Raw genomic sequence first — 26,346 nt, forward strand, 5'->3', positions numbered from 1 at the left:
TCTGCCTCACTCTGCCTCTTGATTCTGTTAAAGTTTCTTGAAAGAATAAAGAGGATTTTAAAATCTACCTTGAATGATTTGCTTGGATGGACAGATTTTGCAGTGAACAGGGACATTGGTAGTTGCAGGAAATGTGGCAGCACCTCCACCAGACTCTGGCCGATATGACAAAATCTGATTGGCGTTCATCCTGCTTTATTTTGAACAGGCACTTGTGTGACCTTCGTATCTCAACTTAAATCCATCACAACAGCCGACCTCAAAGTGGAAATGTTTTGAGACAAGAGCTGCAAATTATTTACAGTGAACAGATTCTGGAGACAGTGAGAAAAATATATAGACGTCCAGTCCCAGAGTTTGTCAAAGCAGAGGAAACGGTGTGAAGGCTCTCTGCTTTAGTTTTTTCACATTCGGACAGCCTGTCGACACACCTCTCACTCTCTCACACATACACACATACACACACACAAAACCCCCGTTAACAACCCCCCCCCCCCCCCAACACAGTCATGTTAGCATCAGGAAGAAAGGACCTTTTTGCAAAACGAGACACGACCACATATTAAAATGTTGAGCTGACAACATGAGAACTGATGAGCAAACAACGTCCTGTTAAATGAAATCAGATTTTCTTTGGTGTTGGAGAAGTGGAATTTCTTGTATATTTATATTTGAGTGCCAGGAGGAGTTAACTTATCTTAGACCAACAGATATTTTCACCTCTATTCAAGAGTGTGGTCTTTAAGTGTGAGAGCAGGACTTATCGATTTCACGTTGAGATTTTGTAAAACTTTTACTCACAAGCCTGCACTCACACAAAGCCCCCGCTTGTGCTCAAACTGTGCGCTTGCACTCAGATTGCCTGCGCTCCAGCTTCACGTTCACGCTGCCTCTGTGTGCTCCTTAAATATCTACTCTGATTTCTCCTCTGCTCTCGGATTTATTTGTGCAACAAGTCTGTCAAATAGAAGAACCAACAGAAAGCCAGGGGGGGCGATGACGAATGAAACTGCCCCGCCCTCGTTGTGGGTGCGTTAGCTTTTCTTGCGATGGGAGGACTGTGTAATAATAAAGCTGTGGAGGGGCGGCTGCGCATGAAATCCAAGACCAGATGTTTCATGAAGAGCTGAAGCTGCAGCGCAGGAAATCTGTCCAAGCAACAAAGTATCTGAGTGCAAATACACAGTTTGAGCACAAGCAGAGCTATTTGAGTGCAAGCGCAGGGTTTGCAGTGCAAGCTTTAGAAAATCTCAACGTTGAAAACCGATGAGTCCTGCTCTCAAACTGAAAGACTTGAATAAAAAGAGGAAAGAAAACAAACTGACTTGTGCAAAAACCTTTTTGCGCTGTAGGTTTACACATGATTCGAATAGCTGCTGGTTTTGATTCCAGTTTAACTTCTGCATGTTGACTGCTTCTTGTGCTGTGAGCATTTTGCCTGCACTTGATAATCTCTGTTTTCCAGTTGTTTCTTGCAGGTCAGTTTGCTTGTTGGCAAATCGGGGAAATTCTCCGAAAAGGCTTTGGTCGTTTGTTCCTTCCATTTTGAAATGATTTCGAACCGTCCTTCTGTTACAGTTCTGATCTGTCGTGTGTGCCGAAGTGGTGTTTTGGAGTGTGACCAGTCAAAACAATCATTTGAGCGAGTTAACATTAAGAGCATCGGGGTTTGTCTCCAGCATTCACAGAGTCAAATGTACAAGCTGCTCTTTCCCCAGCGCTGAGGACGGGCGTCCACACACGGCCAGCGGCGGCCAGCGGCAGCCACACTCGGCCCTTCTGCGGCGCTCCGGCACACAGCCACAAGGTCAAGATTTAAAGGGCGGCCTTCACCAGGCGCTACACTGGCTGCCGTGGCTGCCGTGGCTGCTGACGGACTGACAGTTGCTGTAGCGCTTCTTGACGATCATGCTGATGTAGGCCTTCATCAGCTTGGCAATGTCCATGACCTGCAGAGGTGAGGAGGAGCAACGTTTATGAAGAATAACGGCTGGTGTTTCATTTCATGATCTGAATGCATTTGGACGACTGAAAAATGATCTGACGGTTTTGATGCTATTCTTTTAACAACAGCTTTGAAGGAGCATTTGCTAAGTTGTACGAACCATTTGGGTTTCGAAGACCAGCTCTCGGCCCTCCACGGCGATCTTGTATGAATTGGCCAGCGGGGCGCCGAAGGAGAGAATCTGTTCATATGGGAAAACCTCCAGAGGCCACGGCTCCCCTCGCTTGTACACCGATATGGCCTCCCGGCTCACGCCCAACCACAGGTCGCAGGGGAACGATCCGTCCCGACACTGAAACGACATAAAGCACACTGAGGTCTGGCTGGGCTGCTGAAGATGACTGAGCGAAAGGGAGATTGACACAGCTTTGGACTCCTGCGTTTTGTTAATAAAAAGTCCCATGAAATTATTTCTACTCACGTCAACGTTGAACAGCGTGGATCCGTATCCCTGCCACTCCTTCACCAGCGACATGTATTTCACCATGGCCTGCTCCTGGTTCATCCCCTGCAGTTTCTTCCACTTGTCCATCACGCTGGTTCTCACCGCCGCCGCCTCCTCCCTCATCCAGGCCTCCAGGCTGTTCTCCTCCTCCAGCTTTTGCCGACTCATCGAGCCGCTCCTGAAGCTCCGCCTCAGTGTTCCTTCCAGGAAGCTCGAGCGTTTCCTCTCCGTCGTGCCCGAGCGGTCGGCCACGGAGCCGGTGCCTGGGGCGAATGTCTTGGCAGAGTTCTGCACCCGGGCCCGTAATCGCGCCATGGGGAACACCTGGGACATTTCCGGGACGTTGGCCTGGGAGCTGTGATCGCCCAGGAGGTACTGAAGTCTCAGGGCAGCCAGGAACTGCAGAGTCTCCTCAGGGGCCGGATACCGACCACGGATGACGGCTTCATGTGCCTGTAGACAGCAGACACAGAAATTCTTAACACACAGCTACTTTCGTTGGAGGCTTTAGTTTCTTGAAATTTTATTTTCAACATCTCAGATAATAAGGACCTATTTCTTTGTGAAAGGAAATCGAGGTTGTGTGGTATTATCACAAAAAAGCCTGATGGGGTTAAATGGGTTCTACAGGAAGGCTCCTTGCCTCAGAAACACACCTGCTGAGTCTGAAGTCGACAGGATGTGCGGCGGTTGAGCACCGTTTCTCGATTTGTTATCCAAATAAAACCGCTTAAACCCAATTATGGAAAACTGTATAAAAATAGATTTTAGTTTTATTAGATTCTTATTTAATTCACCGTCAGATGACAGACAATAGTCTAAATTCTGCGAAATAATCATTGGATGAAACCCGTTTTTCCCCTATCAGGGTACAACTAAGCTTTCAGCTCAGTCGGCTCAGCACAGCAGGGAAGCGACTGGCCGGTCCTGGCTTCGTCTCACCTGTTCAAACATGAAGGCGAACTCCACGCTGTCTCTGGGAACATTGTCTGAGTCCAAGAAGCAGTAGAGCTTGAAGTAAAACTTCCAGCCGGTGTTGTGTTCGTCTGGAATCGCTGATCGCCTGGAGGCCAGAGAGCGAGTTAATAACAGACAAAACTCAAAGGAACAAACACACTCGCACGCACGCGCACGCTTACTTTTCAAACTTGGCGAGGACGTCGGCCACCACTGTGCGGCTCTCGATGGCTTTCTCTACGGTGTCGTTGTGTTCGAACAGAGCAAACATGTTCCTGCTGTCCTCCATGGCCAGGCCGCGGATCAGCTTCTCCACCACCTGACGCACACACACACAGCAGGATCTAAATTCTCTGTTGATTCCAGCTTCACCACAATGCAGCATGTGCCAGTGTCACCCACCTCTCCGGCCGTCGTGTGTGAGTTGATGGTGATCTTGCAGGAGCCTCCTCCGTGGCAGTGAACGGTGGTGCTCATGTCCTGCCGTGCCACAATGGAGCGGATCTCCTCCTGCGACGGCACGTTCTCCCTGGCTCGAGTCTTTCTCAAGCAGTCCAGGGCGAAGGCGGCGTAACGATCCATCTCCGAGCCGGGGAGGAGCTCTCGAGTCCTGCGGAGAGGGAGATGTGTAGATTGTCGGTGCCAAAGATTCGGACATTAAGCAAAAATAAAAACAAATATCTGCGGATACATTTACAAAGAGAATTGGAGATGAATCCATTTTTGTTCACACAAACTGTCTTCATCCGTCTGTGCACATGCCAGTACCTCTTCAGGTGGAACTTGAGGTATCTGAGGACGCTCCTGGTCGGGACGAAGGTGCAGGACATGCAGGCCAGGATCTTCCAGGTGCAGAGGTTCCCGGTGCTTCCCGGCTGCGGCGCTCGTGTCGTCTGCTTGACCAGCTGACAGTAGAGCTCGTCCCGCAGCTGTTTGAGCTCCTGGCCTGTCTGCAGAATGCCCTGGATGATGGGCACGGGGTCGGCCACGCCCTCCAAGTGCTGCAGAGAGCTGAACACCTTGAGGGCTTCGTCCTGGAGCGTCGTGTAGCTTCTGTGTCGTTGAGCTGAACGGGGGATGAAGGGAAGAGGTCAGTGATGGTCTCTGGATTGTGATCCTGTGGCTCCATGAATGTAAGTGTGAGGTTAATGTCCACATGTGCCACTTTTCACCTGAAACCTCTGCCTGTGTAGCTTCAGGCAGTGTCACCAAGCTCCCTTTAAAAACGCTCCATTTAAGTGGGATCAAAGTGTTTGTACTTGGACTTGGGATTCATTATCACACGGTCGTGCCTTTGGAAGGTTGTGGCCATTTAATGTATCATAGTAAGTGGATAAAACCGGTTCTTTCTTAATATATCTAGTTTAGGGGGGAAATGCAAATAGTCCTCTCTGTTGGAGTCTTCATGAGGTGAATGACACAAGTGTTCACTGATATTTGAGTGATCTAGAAAGCCGGTTCCTCCGCTCCGACTCTTCTCTGTAACTGCGACTCACCGGTGACGTGGATGTCTCCATAGGGCAGCGGCAGCAGAGGCGAGTGCAGCGGGTGGTGGCTGTAGCGAAGGATGGGGTTCCTCTTGTAGATCTGCTCCACCACCTCCGAGTTCAGACAGTTCTCCTGCAGAGAGCAGAGCAGGCCGACATCAGCACAACACACATCAGCTGACTGTCACACGGTGAACGCCAGTTTGCACGGAGCTTCCTACCTTGATGTCCTGGATGAGCTGCTGCGTCGGCGTGTCGATGGGAGCTTTGGTGTCGATGACGTTCTGGATGGAGTTGGCCCAGCGCGTGGCCTCGTTCAGCAGCTTGCAGTAGAGACGGTACGAGTGTTTGCGGCCGTACACGATCACGCTCCAGTAGCCTGAGAGGAAGCGAGGAAATGCGAGAGAGGGATGATGAAACAACACATCGGATCCGACCTGATTCTGCCTGCGACTCTTCCCTTTCTTACCGCTGTCTTTGAAGACCTTCTCGTCCGGCTGAACCACGGAGCAGAGGCTGTTCAGCACCAGCGTTCCCAGCTTCAGGGAGTTGCGCTCAGAGCTCTTATAGTAGTCCAGGGAATTGTGGGTAAGCAGGAACCAGCGCTTCTTCAGTTTCAGCGACGCTTTGGTACTGTTCTTCATCTCTTTGTGCAACCAGCCTGGTGGGAGATAAGGAGTCACACGATGATGCTTCTTTTTCCTTTCTCATCTCTGTCAGACAACGTGTGCAGTCATAAACCGACTGGGCAGCAGGAATCAGAGGTTTCACACTGAATCTTTGATTTGTGATTTTTATCCACTTTTTGCAAGTTTAACTTAAAGGACAAATAGACATTTAAAAGCAAAAAACTGTCCAAATAAATCAGCAGCTTCCAGGACCTCTGTCCATGTCTGTGTGTTGTTGCTCTGCTCTCTTCTAAATGCATTGTGGGATAGACTCCCCCCCCCGTCACCTCGGATGATGAACTCCTGGCCGTCCACTCGGGTGTCTCCCTTGGAGCGCTGCAGCAGCGTGATCCAGTGGTGCATCTCCTCGGGCGTGTCGGCGTTGCAGTGCAGCACGCGGTTGGCTGTGATCATGACAAAGGAGTTTGACCTGTGAAGGGGGAGAAACGACGGTGAGAATAAGACCAGACGCTCTGAAATCTCAGTCATCTGGTTGACGTTCGAGGGAAGATCCCAAAGAAGAAGAGACTCAGACTAAATATTTGTGGTAGAGCCTCTAACCATCTTCAGACATGAAGAGGAGTTTGTCACTCGTGAACGATGCAGCAGGAGATTCTCCGCTAGTGAATTTCTTGTCCATTTTGACCACAAAACTAAAAGTGGACATATAATAATGGCCGCAGCAAACGGTGACACCACAGAAGAAGACGTGGACGATCTGAGTGAGGAGCGCTGGCTTCTATCTGACTGACACTTTTCAAGTGACGCACGGAAAACATGAAGACACACGATGATTTGATATCGGTCCTCACCTCTCTGGATTATCTGACGCACAAACCGAATCGATCATCCCCACATCCAACGTCCCCTGAAGAGACGGAGACAGAGACAGACAGAGAGGTTCAGAAACAGTGTTGGTCAGTGATGGTTTGAATGGTTTTTGGGTTTGTATTACTGAATATTTGCTGTCATTTGTAAAATATGCTTATTTTATTTGAGATTATTTTCCTAATTTCTTTTATATTTCTCTACATGAAGCCACGTGGGTGCTCACCACAGCATTCTGGGGGTTGGCCTGCTCGTCGTGCATCTCTCTGATCTCCTGCTCTGTGGCGCCGTGGACCTGACTCAGCACGCTGAACCACTGGCTGTAACCATGGAGACAACTTCATCAACATCAATGAGCAGGACGAACTCACTGTATTACTCTGCTACTTGCACATGTTACTCAATCCTTTTAAGCCTTTTGTACGGGAGGCACAACATACACCCGACCTACCTGGCGTCCTCGGCAGACTCTGCGATCAGGTGGTAGGTCCTGTCCGGCATCACGATGTCGATTCCATTCTCCTTACCGGTGTTGTCAATGATTTCTCTGCACGTCACAGAAAACACTCATGACCACAGTATCTTCTCTGAGTATTGAGTATTGGTCTGGAAGGTGCTAATTATTAATAATACTACTAATAAAGAACTAAATCAGAAGGTATGACACCATCCATCGTGGGACGTGACTTTGATGACATCTTACTTGGCATTGTGCATGTCCATCACGCCCTTCATCTTGTCCTCGTTGTCGTTCTCGAAGTACATGAGCTTGCTCTGCCGCAGCACGAACCAGCGGCGTTTCCAGTTTCGGCGGGACAGCGTCGACGAGCCTCCTCCCTTCTTGTGCAGCCAGCCCTGCTTCAGAGCCTCCTGCTTGGCCCGAAACCACAGGAAGGTCTCGTCCTTCAGAACGCACCAGCGCCGCTTCCACGTGTTCATCAGACCGCCTTCCAGAGGAAAACAGGAGAATGTAACGAATACCACAAAAAAACTGTCCGTCTGAGGGTGAAGTAAAAACAAACTCGTCTTGGTTTGACGCGTCGTTACTGAACCTCCTGTGTCTGAACTTGTGTGATACAGGAAGGAATGAATAAACAGAAAGACGGTAGCCACACTAATAAAACAGCCACTGAATTCCGACAGAGGGAAATCCTCTCTTCTAGGCGCCGTTTAAAGGAGTGTGAGTAGTGACGGAGTTACCTTTGATGAAGAGGAAGCTGTGGAAGTATGGGAGCGTGACGCAGCTGTAGACGGAGTCCCGCCGGTACGACAGCTCGTCGTCTGTGTCGAACCTGTCGAAGTCGTCCTCGCTGTCCTCAAACTGGGAGGAAACGGAACAATGACAGTGTTACCGAATGAGTTCGTTGTACTGCAGTGGATTAGCTTCTTTTTCAGTTTGATTCCAATGGGTTTGAAACATTCTGACTGATTTGAGCTTTTCAAATACTTCAGGATAATTATATATTCCATCTGAAAACTGTTCAGCAAAGAAACTGTCGTAAAAGCTCTCTGAATAGCCCCTAGTGCAGCCTCATGACGTCTGAGCTGCCAGTGGCACAACCTAAGATCCGCAGGACGATGTCTCAGCCGCCCGTTGGTCAATCTGAGTTCCTTCTGTTTCGTGGAAATAGTTCTTGTGTAATCCTGCTGTTGACAAACGGGCGACAAACATGGTGAGCTTACACAACATTTCGAGGATACTCACTGATGACTGAGCTCCCTCCGAGCTGAAGCGGTAAGCCCCTGAGCTGTTGTAGGTGCCAACAGAGCCGCGGTAGTCAGGAGACCACTGCCCGCTGCGAGGGTTGGAGAACGCCACGCTGCCACTTGACACGATGGCGCCCTCATCGTAGTCATCCTGGTCGTAGTCTGAATCCTCGTCTGGCGGTATGAGCTCCACCAGGTCATCAGACTGAGCCTCGGATGAAGCCTGGGGATGGCCGTAGGCCGAGTCCCCGCTGGACGAGGCACTGTGGCAGGCTGGCGGCACAGGCGGTAAAGGCAGCGGCTGGTGAAGAAGAGTGGTTGGAGGCAGTGGTGGGATAACGCCGTCATTGGCATACGGGTCTTCTTCAGAGGAGTCATCACTCGTTCGGATCCCACTGGTCCGTTGGCCGTCTGAGTGGCCGTGCTCACTCGGGTTTGGAGAGTCTTTAAAGGCCTCGTCATCAGCCTCAAATCCTTCGTCGACCTCCTCTTCGTCACCGCCTCTCCTCCGTCCACTGTCCCTCTCCTTCTCGTCCCCCTCGCTGACTCCCAAGGAGCTCTCAATGTTCCTCACACACTCGTCGATCTCATCAAAGTTCAGCGAGTCTAAGAACTGCTGCGCCGCCTTGCAGGCTTCGTCCTCCAGCCGCCTGAGCTCCTGGTCGCGGAGCAGCTGCAGGCGGTTCAGGGAGGCCTCCGTCAGGGAGAGCTCCTGGCGCTCCTTCTGCCTCTGCAGCACCTGGATCTCCCGCTCCAGTCGTAGGATCTCCTCCACCTGAGTTGCTTCATGGGGACGAATTGCCCCCTCACAGGTCTCGGCTGACTCCAGCTCCTCTAGAGCGTCGGGTGATGTTGCCGCCGCCATGGCAGGCGGAGACTGAGCCGAAATCAGGGAGGCCAACTCCTCAGCAAGATGCAGCTCCTCCAGCCTTCTGGTCTCCTCCAGCCTTCTGGTCTCCTCCAGCCTACTGGTCTCCTCCAGCCTTCTGGTCTCCTCCAGCCTTCTGGTCTCCTCAGCCTGAGGACGGAAAAGAAAGTGGTGTTCCCAACACTGACGGTGCTCATGGTACAAAAAGACTGTTTCTGAAATCTTAATCTTAATCTCATTTTTTATTACTTTACTTCTGGCATCTTTTTCTTTTCAGGACTTATTTCTACAAAATTCTTGAACAGTTTTAATCGACGGCCCTGGGAGACTGTTGATTGCGATCTTTTAGGACGAAGAAGACTTCTCCAGCCAAATTTAGATAAAACTGAGATTTGGGTCATCCACTCTTTTTCACTTAGATTGAATTTCTTGATAACTGTTTTCATCGTACCTCTCTGGCAAGTGTCTCAGCCTCCAGCCTCAGTCTCTCCCTGCAGACAAACAGTGAGACGTCAGTCAACATTATTATTCTTTAACTGATTAAAGTCAGACAGAAAATATACATCATCCACCAAAACAACAGAAGCAGTAGGTACCATTCCACACCAGATTAAATAAACCTTTATGGGTGCCGGTGTTACTAATGCCACGGCCATGTCCTCAGCACTGTGGAGCTTCTGAAGCCAGATTCTGACATTTGAACCGAGTCAAAACTCCTAATTGTTACCGTTTTTTGGGGAAAATGTTATTAAAATAAAGAAATGTAACATTTGAAGCAGCACAGAAAATAGACAGTATAGAATAGATATGAATTAAGATTTATGAAATCCTGCGTACAGCCCCGTCCTCGTGGGATTTTATCTCTATAATCATTTCTGTAGGTGGCGTCTTTGCCTCATTAATCTTAATCGCTGTTCTTTCCGACGAGACACTCGTTATGAGTAAATAGTAGTAAATTCAGAGCAGCAAACACAAGAGGAAGGAGTTACATGATGAGCCCACCTCTCCATCTCCTCCTCCACCCTCCTGCGGCGCTCCTCTTCCTCCTCCTCCCTCCTCCTCCTCTCCTCCAGCAGCTGGCTGTAGGCCCGGCGGGCCAGCTGGCCTCTCAGGCATTTCTGGAAGGTGAGCGCAGCCCGGCGGAGGAGCAGGAACCTCCTCCTCCAGTAGAAAGCCCGGTAGTTCTTCTGAATGACCACGATGCACTGCAGCAGCTTCCTGTACTGCTTCCTGCGTGTGGAGCAGCATCGACGCACGTTAATGAACAACGGGGACTTTGGGTTACGGTTTGTCAGCAGCTTTGAGACGTGGAGTTGAGTTTTGAAGGTCGTACCTGGCCATGTAGCCCATGACATGAGCCTGGATGATCATGGCAGCTTTCAGCACCTCCACCTCCCTCTGCTTCTCCAGACGATGCTCCAGAGACTCCCGAAGAAAGACCTGAGAGACGAGGAGGAGAAGAGGGAGGAGAAATTAAAATCTAATTTCAATAAGGTCACTAACAGGACAATTTAGATTTAACTTTAATCTGGATGTTTATGGCTTAAACATGTCATGACCATGGTCTGTAAATAAAGATGGACGACATGACGGCTCCCAAAAGTGAAGCCAAAATGCCCTGATCGCCCCCTGGTGGCTGGCTGCAGTATAGCTCATAAACCCTCCTCCTCCATGTTAGCAGATGGGACATGGAGCAAACAAAAAAAAAGTAGACGTGAAATAAATGTTTGTCAAAGATGTTTCTGTCGTTTCAGGTCGTTCTTATCTCTCTGATGTTTGTTCAAGTGTTTCTGATCAGTTTGGTTTGAATCAGTTATTTGATGATATAAAAACAGGCTGAGACGTCTTGATTGACAGCTGAGACTGACTCCTGATTGGTCGAGCCATATATCGACAGGCTCCGTCAACTGACAATTTTTGCTTTATTCTGGAATCTGAACTTTTCCTTCTCGGACAAAAAGGATGCAGGACAGAGAAGCGTGAGATCCACTAGATGGCGTCTCGGGACGAAGTGAGTCACATGCAGGTCAGGATGTTTCTGCACAGTCGAGGTGATCACATCGTTTCAGGCCTTTGTTTGAAACTTCACCATATTGCTTCCAGCCGCTCGAAGAATGATTTTAACTGTGTTTTTGAAAGTATTTGATGTTGGTGGTTTTTTTCTTCAACTGTCACTTGCAGAAAAATCTGAAATATAGTTTAATAAAAGTGGAAAATGGATAAAAGCTGCAGAACGGAGTTAACACAGAGGACGGAGGGATACGGCCACTACTTTAAACTGTGCATTCACTACATTCACCATGTTACACACACATTATGAATAAAAGATTTACAAGTGAACAGGATTAAAAAGAGAAGGCCCGCTCCTTTTTTCTGTAACATCCCCATTTAACAGACCCTCCCATCCAGGAGAACAAGTGAAGAGAACAAAGCTGCCGACATAAATCAAATCCAGATCCTCCTCCTCTTTTGTTCACGCTGCTAAAGAGCACAGATTACTGCAGCGAGTGATTTCGGGACATCTCTCTGTGAAAAGACTCATCTCACAGGCGCTTAGTGCAGCCGCCCGCTGTCGGAGCCAAGCTGCCGTCCATTGATAGAGAAACGGGGCCCAGCGAGGGACGCCTGGGGTTAATCCGATTAGGGGGGAGGGAAATTAGATATGGGACGGGGGGGAAATGTCACAGTGCTATGGGGTACAGGATACAGATTGCCTTTCTCCTGTTGAATAATGTCCTGTGTGTGTGTGTGTGTGTGTGTGTGTGTGTGTGTGTGTGTGTGTGTGTGTGTGTGTGTGTGTGGGTGGTTGAATCCTCAGCGGTGAAGCACTAATGAGATTTCCGGGGTGATGTGGACTTCTCTCTTTGACGAGCAGGTTAATTAAACGTGCAGTGCATGCCCATGCACGTGCACCTTCAGGCACACACGACTAAAACACACAAAGACAAACTCACAAAACTGCCAACGTCTCCCCCTGAATGCAGCTGCCGTCAGGCTGTAAGAGCATTTCCAATCAGTCGATCGATCAGTCGATCGATCAAAGCTATAAAATGTCTCCGCCCACGCACGGAGCCATGATGTTATAATAATAACAAAACATCACGATGTCACAAATCTCATAACTTTACACTGAGGAAACAACAAAGATAAAATCATGAAGGAGATTAAAGTGAGTTCATCTGGAAATGAAAGGTGGAACAAAGGGAAAATAAAGAATAAAACAATCGAGAGGGAATTTATTCAGTCGATTTTTCCTCTGTTCCACACACAGACACAAAGGGAGACGTGCACAAACAGGAATCACACGTGCACAAAAAGTGCCAAACACTTGCATCCCCATGAATTGAGAAACTAATCCTTTTCGGTTCATTACTATGCTAATTAGTGGATAAGCCTCGGTTCCACTTTTGATTCTCGGCTGGTGTGACGGCTCAGACCCGTGGAGGGAGAAGCAAGCGGCTCTGCTTCCAGGAAATTAAGTTTGAGGCTGTTAAAACAAAACAATGGTGAGGACATGTGTGGAGTGAAAGGAGCTGGAGGCCGCTCGATGTAAATCTGTCTGCGAGGGGCAGAGAGGGCGAATCCCTCAGAGGGAGATAGACGTGATTTAAGGGTTTACAGGCAGCAGCAGGAACACGGCGTCGACACAGTTTGAGAGCAGCTCGTCTTCATCATACAGGTGATGCCTGTTCCAGCCTAATGCGCTGACTCCTCACACGGTTTCTTGTCTGTCCTGGACAAACACAGATACACACACACACACACACACACACACACTTTCTGCAGCATCACACAATCACGCTGCGATCAGGGATGTGTGTCGGCCATCTGTCTTTTCATTTCCCCACAGAAATCACACACACTGGCAGTAGTTGTGTTCTTCCTGACCCGTTGTAGTGGAAGCAGAGAGACTGAATCCAATAGTTGTTGGATTTCATGCTCCAGGTGCTCTGGACCTCAATCATTCATAATCACACACAGACACACACACAGACACACAGACACACACACACACACACACACACACACACACACACACAACGCACAAAGCCAAATTAGGCCTTGTGGGGAGCAGAGTGCAGCCAACGTGGATTGGCGTCCCCCCTGGTGGCGAACTTCCATCCAATCATATTCCACATTAGCACGGATCAGCCGCGGCGCCGGAGGAGGAACAGGATGTTCAGGAGTTCAGGGTTTGACAGGAAAAAGTCAATTATACCACAGAAAACCGAGGGGGGGGGGGGACGCATGTCTCTGCTGAGAGACAAGAAATACAAACCTGTGGGATTTTTACTTCCTAAATAATAAAGTGAACCTAATTCCAGTTAGAGTGAATATAATGAGGCTCTGGATCAGGTCTCAGGTACCAGGAAGTAAGTGGATCCCTCAGCCACAGGGTTAATGCAAAGGTTGAATTATGCAGAATGCAGACTCAGCACATGAAGATGACTGCGTCCTGTGAATGTGGACATACAAACATCTGTCCCTCACCTTGGTCTTGCCCATCTGCCACTCCACGCTGCTGCTGTCGTAGTGGGTCAGCAGCTGGATGCAGCGCCCCCTGGGGTCATCCGACATCAACACCTCCCGCATTAGCACCTTGTACCTGAGGAGCAGGGGGGGAGAAGGTTTAGGATCCAGAGCTTTTCAGGTTCACAGGATGCTTTTGGTGTGTGAGGCTGATAACCTGTAGAGACGCAGCCGTCATCACACAGAAGATGATGTGTGTGCTTGTGTGAGATGAGCTGCTGAGACTCACCGGCAGCAGAAGTCTTGGAAAGGTCTCCGGATGGGGAAGCCTGTGCGTCGAATCTTCACCGTCTCCAACATGCCCGAATATCTGAGCTGGTTCAGAACCACGGTCTGGTCGAAGTGGTCAGGCATCTGGAGGCAGACAGGGGGGATGGGAGTTTACCATAAAGATGCAAACAGACACATTTACATCTGGAGTTGAAGATATTTAAACGTTGACGCTCTTCTCTGCCTGAACCACCGACACTGAACTAGACATTTCATTTGTGAAACCAGACCCGTGTGTGTGAGGCTCACCAGCTGTGTACAAACCTCACGCTGACGTCTGCGGCTGAACCACACCTCACTTCCGTCCCTTTAAACTTCCACGCACATTCTTCAAACTTCATAAAACTCATTCACAAGTCAGAAATGTGCAAATCACACAGCTTCCCCCTCCCAGAGAAACACACGCACACACTTGGCGATGAGATGCCCTCATTTCTTACAGAAGTGCATTCAGTGAGAGACGCTTTTCCCGGGGACCCCTCTCACCCTGTAACCTCGGTGGGCGTGGGGGGTGGGGGGTGGGGGGGGGTGGGGCTCTGGATAAGGGGTGGCTTTCATACCCGCTGTAATACCCCCTTTATTCAGCGCCCATCTCCCCTGATAGCCCGCTGACGACCCATTTGAGCTGCTGAGATGGAGGGAGATGTTAACTGAAGAGACTGAATGGCGCCCTTTAACAGCCACCGGCCGCAGAGGACACCTCATTAGCATAACCGTCATTTGCATACGGCCGGTCACAAAGCCCAATGGTGTCGGGAAGCTGCCCCCTGAACTAATTTGTCAAACACAGTTTTGTTGACAAAATGGATTGGTTTTAGTCTTCTTCTTCTTCTTCTTCTTCTTCTTCTTCTCTTCTTTTACCTGCCCAGGGTGGACAGATATTATCTACGAACTAACTCTTTGTTTGTTTTAAATTGGCGATTTAAAGACGGTATTGAGGTCTTAACTGAGATTTGCTCTGATGGCTCGTGTTGCAGAAGTGAAAGAGAAAACGGCCAAATGTCAACTTATCGTATTGTTGTGATGTTCTTACGTTGAGAAATGTTGAAGATATAAACGATGACAGTTTACAAAGAACTTCAGGTCAGAAGGTTGGTGAGCGACGGAAGCGTCCACAGCACCTGAATCTAAATATTATCAAAATGTATTTTAAAGGATAAAGGGATCTGTAACCTTTGGCTTGAGAATGTCACTGATCCTTCGTATTGCTGGACTAAATGTGTAGCAGATATTTTCTGCAGATGTTATACGATGAAATTTGGGTTCTGTTCGTCACAAATTTGTCAAGAGGCCAGAATATTCGGAGGTCCAATTCTGTGATGTAGATCCGCCTCCGGAGGCCGACAGAGCATCTCAGGCCTCCACAGAGACGTGACCACAAAAGCCTGAGGGATAAACTCTGTGTCCGTCCCAGCCCGACGTCCCTCAAAGACTCAGGGCATTCAGCAGGACAAAAGGGGGCGTGTCAGTGCGCTCCCGAGGGGGCTGGGACCCGGCGGGGGGGGGGAAACACAGAGAGACAATCGAACTCAGGAGGAGCTGAACGTCCCTCACCGCCGGCATGAAGGTGCCTTTTTTATTCTTTCATCAAGACACAAGTTACAGTTCGATGCGTTGACTCGATTGCATTAAACATTCGTGAAAGGTAAATTAACAGTTTCTTGGTTTTAGGCTTTGAGATGTCACTGTTTGTGTTTTTATAATATTTATGGAGGAACTGTTTGTTTCGTCTGGTCTCAATTTCAACTGGTATTAACAGAGAAAAGCAGCAAATCGAATATGAATGTGAATTACTGATCTAAATGTAACTCCGACCTCAATCCATGACCCTGCTGGATTTAAACATGACCCGGGTCGGTGGAGGATTCTTGTGGGTTCGAATTTCTCTGACACATGAGACATGACACAAGTCAAACCTGCAGGGAAGTGGAGCTTCTGGGACGAATCCAGACGATGAAGGTTCTAGTAGCTGTGTACAACATCAACTGTCAGAGGAATCAGACCTTCACAAGGATCCATGTGTCGACACTAAATCTCCTCAGCGGTGAATCAACAACATGCAGAATCAACAGCATCTCATCCAGACACAGAGCCTTTCTCACACTTTCTCCTCGTTATCATGTCATTAAGTCTCCTCATTGTGTCGTCGGCCTCATTCATGCTTTTAAACTCCAGTCCAGTTAGGGAGACAGCAGACAGGAACAGCAGTGGGACCCAGTTTGGGGTTAAAAGGAAATAACAAGCGTGCGCTCAGACTTCTGTGTTTTCCTGACAGAAGTCAATATAATAATTCAACTTGCTCTCACACCACTGTCTTTCTGTCTGATTGGTCATGGGTATGAAAACACACCTGAGAGCTGCCTCTCGCCTCCTTCCACCGCACTGACACAACCTCTGTGCAACACGCGCACACTTCAACGCACAGCATTCGAAACGAGCATCAGGTCTCACCGTGCATCGTCGCTCGCCCTTCCGTATCCGTCTGAGCGATTATTCCAGAGAAAAACGACAGAGAACTTCCCGAAGCTGTCGCCTCCACACACTGAGCGCCTCACACACACTCACACACACTCACACACACAGTCAAACAAAGGCTTTCAAACCACAAACTCCACTCCCCCTTCTTGTGTGGAGAGGGAGGGCTGAGGTTGCCATGGCGATGCATCTCCTGCTGAGGCTAATTTGTGCAGACCACTTGTAGGGCCTGTGTGTGTGTGTGTGTGTGTGTGTGTGCGTGTGTGTGTGTGTGTGTGTGTGTGTGTGTGTGTGTGTGCGTGGCAGAGAAGGCTGTTTACATTCAAACGTGATGGTGACTGGCCAGATGAGCTGCTGCCGGTTATTTCATCTGCTAATTTGAATTTTCTAATCTTAGCAGAAGATGTTTACTTCAGTACGACAGATTCACCCTGGAATTCTGAAATATATTTGATCTTATAACGTGCAGTTAAATTACAATAATGACATTAAAATATGTATATATTCATTTTGCTAACCTTTCTCTAATTTAATTACGTTTTCACAATTACCGATTTCATACATACTACAATTTTTTGTTCGATCCATGTCCCATCTGCTAACATGGAGGATGGTTAATGAGCTATATTGCAGCCAGCCACCAGGGGGCGATGAGATTATCTGGCTCCACCTTGTTTGGTGAGAATCAGACAGAAGCCATTAAAACTAAGAGTCGCAAGCTTCAGTTTACCTAACACACTGTTGTGTAAATGACCGTGTGTATCTGTGTGTGTGTCCTAGTTGTGTTGAGAGGTCTGTCCACACCATTATGCATTCTGTCAATAGATTGATATTTCCCCACAGATTCCACTTCCCAGCTGTCCCATGACCCTGCAGGCTTTTCCACACGCTTCCACCACTGCAGCTCTACGTCCCGGATGTGGTCAGCAGGTCTCTCCTCACGTCTCAAGATGTTCCCAACATACACGTTTATATCTAAATGTGTTTGGAGCTGAGAAGCTAAGAAGCTGAAACTGGTTTTGAGGGTGAGACATTTTGGACCCCCTGTCCTCGGACACCTGCTCAGAGTGGAACAGGCAGATGACGGGGACGCCCCTCGGGGGCTTTTAGGGGCCACGTGCCTCCCTGACCCCTGCCCCCCCCCCCCCCCCCTCCGCCTCCCCCCCTCACTGCATTAAGCTCCATTTGAAAGTCATCACCGGACCTTGTTTAACATTCGATCACAAGAGTCCAGACGGTCGCGTTTCGCCTCATAAAAGCACGCCGGCTGTTCACTGGTCTCTCTGAGGACATGAAGGTCCATCTGTGGATCTGTCTCTGGCAAATTATTACCTCCTGCAAAAAGTGTGTCTGTCTGTCAGCAGGATTTCACAAAAAACAGCTGAACTGATTTGATTGAAACTCGGTTGTGAGCCGACGAAGAACTCATTCACGTCGGAGCGGATTCAAACAAGTGGGCAGGTCCAGGATTTCCTTTCCCTCCGTTAACATTCATGAGCTTTAGGTTATTTCTCGACGCCGCAGAGACATCTGGTTCTGACCTGGATGATGATCTGGATTTTGAGAATCAAAATAAGTATTTTTAGAGGACGAACTTACTCAGTTACACTTCGGAAAACAAATAATACTTTTAACTTTATCAGACCATGGACATCTTCCTGGCGTTAATGTAATAAGTGATTCAGTTTGCAGGGAATTTGTTGGACCTGTAACCATTTCTGCTCAGAACCCCTCCCACACGCACATGCACGCACACACACACGCGCACACGCACATGCACGCACACACACACGCACACGCACACACACACACACACACACAGGGACCCTCTGTGCTGCCACAGACGACAACGAGAGTCTCAAACACAAAACCGCTCAGAGCTGCTTCACATCTGCGTCACAAACCTCCCAGTGTCCACGTCCGACTCCGTCACAGCTGCACAGATATGATGGTGTCTTCACAGAGCTGCTCACAAAGAGTTTGTTGCAGAAAAATAAATGTATTCGAAAAGAAATTCTGGCCCCAAAAAATGCTGGGTAATTACTTTAATAAAAAAAAAAAACTACAGAGGAAAAGAAACCTACAAAAGAAACATTTCTTGTATTGTATTTTTTTTTATTGTTAATAATTGTTCTTATCTGTAGATTCTTTTCTTTTATTATATATTTGTATTGTTGATTATTACTTTTCAAACCATATGCTGTATTTTTATTGTATAATGTATTTTCTTATATCATATATTTAGATTATTAATTATTATTTTGTATAATGTAAATGTTCAGTGAAGTGAACGAAGTCATAGAAAGTTTCTCTTTCGTCTTGTTGATGATCGGTTCCAGATTTTCTTTTCGTGAGTAAACTGCGTCGCAAATAAATCTGAGAAACTCGAACAATTAAGATCCTAAACTTTTTTCTTTTCGCTGATGATGTCACACAACTGATCACTCCAGAAACACAAATATTTAAAGATATCCTGTGAGTGTGGATTATCTGTGGGGGGAGTCACAGTGCACCCCCCCCACTCGTTCCTGTATATACTTTGTGTACATTATCCCCACATTCTCCACGACTCCTGCCTGTTGCTAGGCAACCTGGGGTCAAAGGGCACCAGAGAGGACCAGACACTTCTCATTCCTGTCTGCGGCCGGTCGGTGGGGGAGGACGGTCTGATTATTAAAATGACAAACGCTCCCACGTCCTGAGCTGCTAATGGTTGCTGTGTGTGTGTGTGTGTGTGTGTGTGTGTGTGTGTGTGTGTGTGTGTGTGTGTGTGTGTGTGTGTGTGTGTGTACTCACCTTGCGTGTATTTGGTTTGATGCATCGTATGAAGAATGGGTTGGAGGTGCAGAGTGTGGCCATCAGGGAGTGCAAAGAATTCTGCGTCAAAATAAACGGGCACAAACTACAGTTACTATTACAGTTACTATAGTTACTGCTGCTTACTACTTACGTGCAGTTAATATTACTTTCACTACTATGACTGCTTATATTTAGATGTTTCCAGAGGTTGCACAACAAATACTGACAATAACTAGAATAGACGGACCTTCTCCGTTCTACATCCCGTAGTTATAATAACAAAAGTACTACTTCTGCAATACTGTGGCCCACCACAGTAAATAAAATACCGGCTGTAATACTTTTACGATAAGGTACTACTACACCTACTACCGCAGTTCTACTATTTGTGTAAGTTGCTGCTACTATTACTACAACTGGTGATATGTTAACAGTTGTTTTCTACAGCAGCGACAACATGAACTTATTTCCACAGGTGATTAACTGTTTGTCGCAGCTGCAGCAAAGCTACAAATTATTCATATTTATCATAATATATCAGTAAATGCTGTTATAACGACGACGCTCTCCCCTACTGAACACTACTACTGTATAGCTACTGCTGCTACTCGGCTACTGGTAGTGTCGGGGACTGACTGAGTCACATGTACTTCTCTGTATCTTCTCCTAATGATGGTCGGCGAGCTGCGTCGTGCTGGTGCAGCCGGGTTCAGCTCCGGTGATCACTGACGCAGTTTGACGTTTGTTGGGGACTTACCTTAAACTGGGAGCTGACCGTGGGCCGTCGGCGCTTGCAGCTGCTCTTCAGAGTGTCCTGTTTGTTTCGGCTCAATACGTGTTCAAACAGATCGTAGACAAAGTCCAACCTGAACCACAGAGGGAACACGGTCAGATCCTGGTGAATCAGGATGTGTCTCACGTAGGATTTAACTGTCATATGACTGTATCATAACTGATCACTGATCGCTTATACTCGCATTGAGACAGAAATCCCAGTTTGAGCTAAACTGCAACTCTGGAAGTTTAATGAACGATCGGAGAAAGACATCAAAACATGTGTATTTTCCATTTGATCATTGTTTGACAAAAGAAAGATGAACAGACGAGTGCAGACAGTAAAGGTTTAGCAGAATTAAGGAAAATGGAAGAAATTATCTTCTGTTAAATAATTCCAGAAATCTCTGTCTGCCTGTGACTCGTATATATCGAGAAGTATCGTGAGAATCAAGACTTTTACTTCTCTATTATTTCTTGTTTCAGTGACATTAGTGCAGGTGCTCTTGAGCAAGGCATTATAATCCAAACTGCTTGGTTGCCACAGGTTCCTCCTCTAATTGGAAAGGCTGCCACTCACCTGCTCTCCCTCAGCAGGTTGAGGATGTCGTCCCTGAAAGTGTCTCTGTTCTTCTCCAGCATCCCCCTCACGTCGTACACCACCTGCAACGAGCCACAAGGGGGCGTCAGACCCGAACACAATAACCAGAACTACACTGGAGGAAAAGGATGAGGAGGCAGCACCCACCTCTCCTGCATAGTGCCTGACTCCAAAGAAGTGCACAGCAACACGGGGCTTCACATAGAACGAGTTTTTCTGCAGCCAGAGAAAAGAGACAGTTCAAGACCATGTTCACACTTTGCTAAAAAACGATGGACCTCAGATGATGATGACAACTTGAGTTAGTGGGTTTCTAGAACGTCTTAAGTTTCTCCAGCCTGACGTTCACTGGGGAGAAAGTGTGAGTCCCGTGTGTCGTGCATCAGCTGCTGGTGTGACGCCTACCGAGTGCTGGCTGTGGAGCTTCTCCAGTAAGGTGTCGTCTGTGGCTTTGGGGAAGTGACTCTCCTCATTCATCAGTGCCAGGAGACCCAGTTTCTATGGAAACACCATCATCATCATCATCTCATCCTCGTCACATCTCTTTCTGCTGCTTGACTCTATCGTTCTCCAACAAGTATCATCCTCATCTGACAGTTTTAAACAACTTTCCTGAAATGTGTGAAGCACAGAAACGCTCTTTGTCGTCCTGACAGTTTTCATTCCCCCTCGTACCTTCTCGATCAGGTCCAGACACTCTCCGTTGTCCATCCAGTTGATGTCCACCCACGCCAGGCCCTCCCTGCAGGAGACACAACGACACGTTTACAACAGCAGAAAACCTTTATAACACCCGAGGGTAAAGAAACAATAAAAGAAAACATCACGTCTCATTTCACAGGGAAGAACTAAGCGATCAGAACGGCCTCCACCTACTTGTTGTACTCAAGTTGCTCCAGGGAGAAAATGTGCTTGTTAAAATATTCCTGAAGCTTCTCATTTGCATAGTTGATGTTGAACTGCTCAAAGCGGTTGACCTGCGGAGAATAAAATCAGGCCGATGTTAAAGACACAGAAAACAGAGAGTTAACGAGCTGGAAGATGAGGAAGAATCCCTGAGCTGTATTTACTGATTCCTTCATTAGCAATTACAATATGATTCCAATACTGAGTAGAGGAGAAATATAAGGTCTATTTATATTTATCAGTGAGAAGTTAATTAGATCCTGGTTTCATGTGAGACACTAAAATACCTGAAAGCGTTTTCATTTCCCCCTGAATCATCTGACTGTTAATATATCGTGTGGTTGGAATGTGCACGTGTTCCACACACCTCGAAGTTCTCGAACCCGAAGATGTCCAGGATGCTGATGGACTTGAAGTCTTCGTTGCCCCTGATGCGGCTGTTGAGTTTCCGGATGATCCAGTTGAAACACTGGGAGTAAAGGGCCATGGCCATGGAGTCTCTGGAGTCCACCGCCTGAGGAGAAGAGACCCACGTCACAGGGGATTTGTGTCAGTGACACAAGAACCAGGTCACACATAGAAAAGAAGATGAACAGGAGTCTCGTCTCGTCTCCTGTCGCGCAACATTTTGAAATGAAACTTTCATAATGGCTGTAGGGTTTTGAGTGTGTGCTGAGGGTCTTTTAAATATCACATAACCACTGAAAACCGCTTCTCTTTGCTTAAACCTCTCTGCTTCGACAAAGCGGAGCAACGAAAGAGCGTTCTGAGTCATGAAGTGAATGAAACAAAGGAATTCTCCTTTAATTGTGATAATAATAACCTTTAAATAGCACTTTTCAAAGCAATGAAGCAGAACCAAATGGTAAAAAGAATTAAAAAACGCTGAAATATCAAATTATCATTGATCATCACACGCTAAATAAAAGAAAGTTAGAAATAAAATGACAATATGAAATAATTAAAATAATCAAATGCAATAGGGTCTGATTATATTAGGACTTTATTCTAGAAATAGACTCTTGTGTGAAATGAATAGTTGATATTGACTTAATTTTTAACTTCTTTGTTATAGTCAGTTTTCAGGTCCAGTTTGATCAGGTTTAGGCAAAGAACCGTCGGTTGGATGATGCTCCAGGTTCAAATGGACGCGTTCACAACTTGAACCATGTTTCCTGGCCGAGCAGGAACTACGCGACTCATCGAGGTGATTCCAGCTGATGTTTTTTGCTCGTATGTCACGTCAAGATAATTAGTTTCTCCAACAGCACAAATCTGATCTTTTCACTTGGGATTTGAGCCACTTCCATACGCAAGAGGGAGAGAATCTCAGATCCAAACACATGAGTTTAGATCACCTTTACACCCGAACGACATGAGATCGCTCACCTGTTCGACGGTGAGCGGCGTGGAGATCTCCTCCCCCCTGAGGATCATGGACCTGTGGGTCAGAACCTCGGCCAGCTGGTCTGAGTTCAGCCCCAGGAGGTCGGATGTGCGGCTGAGAGCTGCAGACGAAAGAGACACAAACTGACCTCACTTCTAATCACGGACATTTGGATATTTTCCAGACTTGTATCTGTTTTACGTTTTTATGTTACATGGAGAATGTACAAGTTACACATACATATATATATATTTAAATGTAGCCTCATTTAATCATTTATATTGTATTTATTAATACATACATTTTTTGTACATTATATACAATATAGAGCACAGTTAAAAAACATATTTACAGATGTATAAGAAGCTGGTTAAGTATAAGATAATAATGAATTAATGATTTATGCAGAAGAGGCTTGATTCAATAAGTTTGAACTCCTTCTCACTCCTTTTCGAATGTGTAGATTAAATCATTAAACATTTGGTTTTTCCTCAGTTTGTAAATAAAACTTTTTTAGAAATAAATAAAAACTGAAATGAAATGAATGTGTCATATGTTAAATTGACCCTGATCCGTGGACGACGACGTTTCACTCCCAACTAACAAATGAAGCTGAATCTGAAGTCAGAAAACCCTGAATGTGACAGAGGAAGAGGAGTGAAGAGGACGAAGGTGTGGACGACGAGGGGGAAGATCTCTGACCTGATTTGGAGGAGACCTGTGCTCCGCCGGCCGTCATGAACTCGATGTTCCCCGCATGAAGGATCCCCGCCAGGAGGCGCAGGATCTCCCCGATGTTCTCCTCCGTGAACTGCATCGTTCGCATGGCATTCTGGGAGCCACGGAAAACAGAGAAGAAGAATGAGCTCCTCAGGTCACACCTTCATCTTCTCGACGGACTCACATCCAATTCCAGCTTTTTCATATCATCAAAACACTGATTCAAACCAAACTGATCAGAAACACTTGAACAAACATCAGTGAGAGAATATTTATTAGTTTTAGTCTTAAGAAGCGACTGTAGTGTGTGTTTGTGTGTGTGTGTGTGTGTGTGTGTGTGTGTGTGTGTGTGTGTGTGTGTGTGTGTGTGCGTGTGTGTGTTGTGACCTGCGTACCAGAACATCCTGAAAAGTGCCTTTGTCGTTGATTGTCTTGTCGGTGACGCAGCTCGACTGCCGCAGGTAGTGGTAGCTGTCGGTGTGGGTCAACGCGAACGCTTCTGCGGACACACAACGAACACACACGCTGTCACAGCCGGCTCATGCACGTGGAATTTACAGCAACACTGTGCAGCTCGTTAACATTTAAACAGCAGCTTCAGAATGAGACGACGGTCGATTTGATCGACTCTGACAGAACGAGTCCCCATGTGTGGCTGCAGAGGGCGCTGTTGCTCAGGGAACGTTTCATTGTTTTGCTTTAACTCCGAAACTTAACAGGATGTTTGTCTTTGATGCAAAGACAAGAGGACGCTGCTGGTGCTGCACATGCATGTCTGGATGTGTCACGGTGTTTGCTGCTCACCTCTCTGCTGGCTGTTGGTTCCTGCTAACAGAGCATAGAAAATGTGGTAGTTTCTCTCCCCTGGGTTCTGCCGGACCACACGGTTCTGTAGAGAAGAAGAGAGAATCGCTTATTGCTCAACCGACGATGACTCAATCTCAAACACCACATCCAGTCACAGGGTCATCGGAGGAAGGACACTCACCTTTTCTAAGAGGTCTGCGGTCGGAAAGTTTCTGTCAAGGCACAAAAACTAAATGATTCGGCTAAATGTTGCACAGAGAAACCAAGAAAAACAGGGAGCGCTGCGGTTGTGTTGCATCTGAACAGTCAAACTAAACCTGCTGACGTTCCACATACATGAACACCAGGAATATAGTCCCTGAGAAACAGGTCCCTGGTTCGACTCCCGCTGGGCCACACCCTCATAATACTCAAGGCCCTAAATGTCCTGTCTTCTACTTTGCTACACTTTACTTTAAATAATAGACAGAGTGATAGACAGAGACAGGACAATGCAGTTTACTGTCCACTAGGAGCTAATATACTGCAGTAATCTAGTTCTACTCATCTCGGCACAGACGGACTCAGATCCTCAGATCCTCATGAAAGATTCTGCTCGTCTTCACCTCTACAAGCAACAGCCTGTTCCAGTTCTTCCTATTGACAGTACAATGGGTTTCAAAGGATACAGTCGACGATCCTGCCGCCCTGGATGTTGCCCTTCTGGCTGAAATGCAGCTGGACAAACTTCCCAAAGCGGCTGGAGTTGTTGTTGTGGACGGTCGTGGCGTTTCCAAAGGCCTCCATGATGGGACTAGAGGAGCAGCGTCGTTAGCACACAAACGTTTACAGCGTCATCCTCAACAATGTACCTGATACTTCACACTTCAATGTGTTTTATGAGCTGTAAACTAAGTCGTATGACTGAAGAAACACATTAATGTTGGTTTTAAAAAATCACATTTGTTATAAGAAATCTACATTTACGGGCTGGACTTGGCTGATAACGCCCCCTAGTGTTTCAAACTGTCCTGACGTCTCTCTATCATCTGATCGTTGTGTCGTATGTGCGTGTTTAAGTGTGTTTATTCTTTAATTCCGACACTTCAGACAAAGCGGTGACGTCACACTTGACGTTACAAAGCGACCGGTCACCTGCTCTCCAGCAGCGCCTCCTCCACGCGGGACGTCCTGTCTCTGGACGACGCCTCCAGGGAGTGCTGGCTCATCGCCGACAGGAACTTCAGGATTAGCTTGGTGCTTTCTGTTTTCCCCGCTCCGCTTTCTCCACTGTGGGCAGAAAAACACACTGATGTTTAAGTCCCTTCTTCTCAACTGCCCCTTGAGCAAGGCACTGGCCTCCCTGTAGATGGGGCAATATAATAATTAGGATTATTATGATGTTTCTTTTCTTCCTGATCTGGAAAATGTCCTGTTCTCATGTAACAGAGGAACCAGGACGTACTGTATGTTGCAGATATTTTAGGACATAACCTGTGGGACAAATCAAGTTTAATTGATATATATTTTAGCACCGGCACAGAAGCTTCTTGTCTCATCTCACAAACCTTTAAATGAGGCCTGAGGCCCGACGCGGGCTCTTTAATTCAAACTGTGTGCGAGGGATGTGTCTTTACTTAATGTGTGACTGTGTGTCTGCCTGCAGGTTGTGTGCACTGCTGCTGCAACTCACAACAAACTGGGTCAGATGTGAATTAGCTACTGATGACTGACTCATAACTGATGCTGTTCACACACACACACACACACACACGATAATGTTCTGTCACTGTTTGTGTGCAGAGCGAAGTTAGAGAACGTTGTGTCCATCCTACCTGGTTTATCTGCGCTGAAGATGTTCGAATCAACGTCTTTCATCAAATGAAACTAAGTTTTCTTTATCACTGTTCACGCTAATGATTTACTGAGCCGATGTTACTTTTCAAAATAAAAGCTCTGTAACTCACCAGGATGTAAAGCATTGCAGCAACAAAGTTCAGATCTCACTCTGTCCATCAAACGTTTGTCAAACTTCTTTCATTTGCATCTTAAAAGGCTCGGTGTGCGTGTAACTCATTTAAATAGCGTAGATTATAGTGACAGCCAAAACGTGAGAGGGTCGGTTTAATGCAT

General features: G+C 47.1%; 1 protein-coding gene across 2 annotated transcripts in view; it reads right to left on the bottom strand.

The window, feature by feature from the left end:
* Positions 1-284: 284 nt before the first annotated feature.
* The window catches only part of myo10 (myosin X), a 72,020-nt gene continuing 45,958 nt past the window's right edge, over positions 285-26,346 (bottom strand). Inside the window, exons 5-44 of one of the 2 annotated variants that reach the window (XM_034614172.1) lie at positions 25,369-25,503; positions 24,903-25,027; positions 24,416-24,429; positions 24,232-24,316; positions 23,823-23,926; positions 23,410-23,539; positions 22,710-22,828; positions 21,688-21,834; positions 21,291-21,391; positions 21,090-21,156; positions 20,820-20,912; positions 20,562-20,630; positions 20,394-20,476; positions 19,797-19,905; positions 19,037-19,117; positions 13,725-13,849; positions 13,457-13,571; positions 10,299-10,405; positions 9,968-10,195; positions 9,417-9,456; positions 8,355-9,115; positions 8,096-8,321; positions 7,591-7,711; positions 7,094-7,337; positions 6,842-6,937; positions 6,617-6,710; positions 6,375-6,430; positions 5,850-5,992; positions 5,364-5,555; positions 5,116-5,273; positions 4,904-5,027; positions 4,176-4,473; positions 3,810-4,017; positions 3,590-3,726; positions 3,393-3,513; positions 2,427-2,903; positions 2,106-2,297; positions 1,779-1,949; positions 1,338-1,748; positions 285-1,292 (exon numbers count right to left, since the gene is read on the bottom strand). In XM_034614172.1, coding sequence (XP_034470063.1) covers positions 1,830-1,949; positions 2,106-2,297; positions 2,427-2,903; positions 3,393-3,513; positions 3,590-3,726; positions 3,810-4,017; positions 4,176-4,473; positions 4,904-5,027; positions 5,116-5,273; positions 5,364-5,555; positions 5,850-5,992; positions 6,375-6,430; positions 6,617-6,710; positions 6,842-6,937; positions 7,094-7,337; positions 7,591-7,711; positions 8,096-8,321; positions 8,355-9,115; positions 9,417-9,456; positions 9,968-10,195; positions 10,299-10,405; positions 13,457-13,571; positions 13,725-13,849; positions 19,037-19,117; positions 19,797-19,905; positions 20,394-20,476; positions 20,562-20,630; positions 20,820-20,912; positions 21,090-21,156; positions 21,291-21,391; positions 21,688-21,834; positions 22,710-22,828; positions 23,410-23,539; positions 23,823-23,926; positions 24,232-24,316; positions 24,416-24,429; positions 24,903-25,027; positions 25,369-25,503 — 5,845 coding nt within the window. In that variant the 3' untranslated portion in view covers positions 285-1,292; positions 1,338-1,748; positions 1,779-1,829. Of the gene's footprint in view, positions 1,293-1,337; positions 1,749-1,770; positions 1,950-2,105; positions 2,298-2,426; positions 2,904-3,392; positions 3,514-3,589; positions 3,727-3,809; positions 4,018-4,175; positions 4,474-4,903; positions 5,028-5,115; positions 5,274-5,363; positions 5,556-5,849; positions 5,993-6,374; positions 6,431-6,616; positions 6,711-6,841; positions 6,938-7,093; positions 7,338-7,590; positions 7,712-8,095; positions 8,322-8,354; positions 9,116-9,416; positions 9,457-9,967; positions 10,196-10,298; positions 10,406-13,456; positions 13,572-13,724; positions 13,850-19,036; positions 19,118-19,796; positions 19,906-20,393; positions 20,477-20,561; positions 20,631-20,819; positions 20,913-21,089; positions 21,157-21,290; positions 21,392-21,687; positions 21,835-22,709; positions 22,829-23,409; positions 23,540-23,822; positions 23,927-24,231; positions 24,317-24,415; positions 24,430-24,902; positions 25,028-25,368; positions 25,504-26,346 lie in introns of both variants that reach the window. The other variant, XM_034614173.1, reaches the window with a different exon arrangement.

This window comes from Hippoglossus hippoglossus, chromosome 17 (assembly GCF_009819705.1).
Source record: "Hippoglossus hippoglossus isolate fHipHip1 chromosome 17, fHipHip1.pri, whole genome shotgun sequence".
Classification (NCBI taxonomy): Eukaryota; Metazoa; Chordata; class Actinopteri; order Pleuronectiformes; family Pleuronectidae; genus Hippoglossus; species Hippoglossus hippoglossus.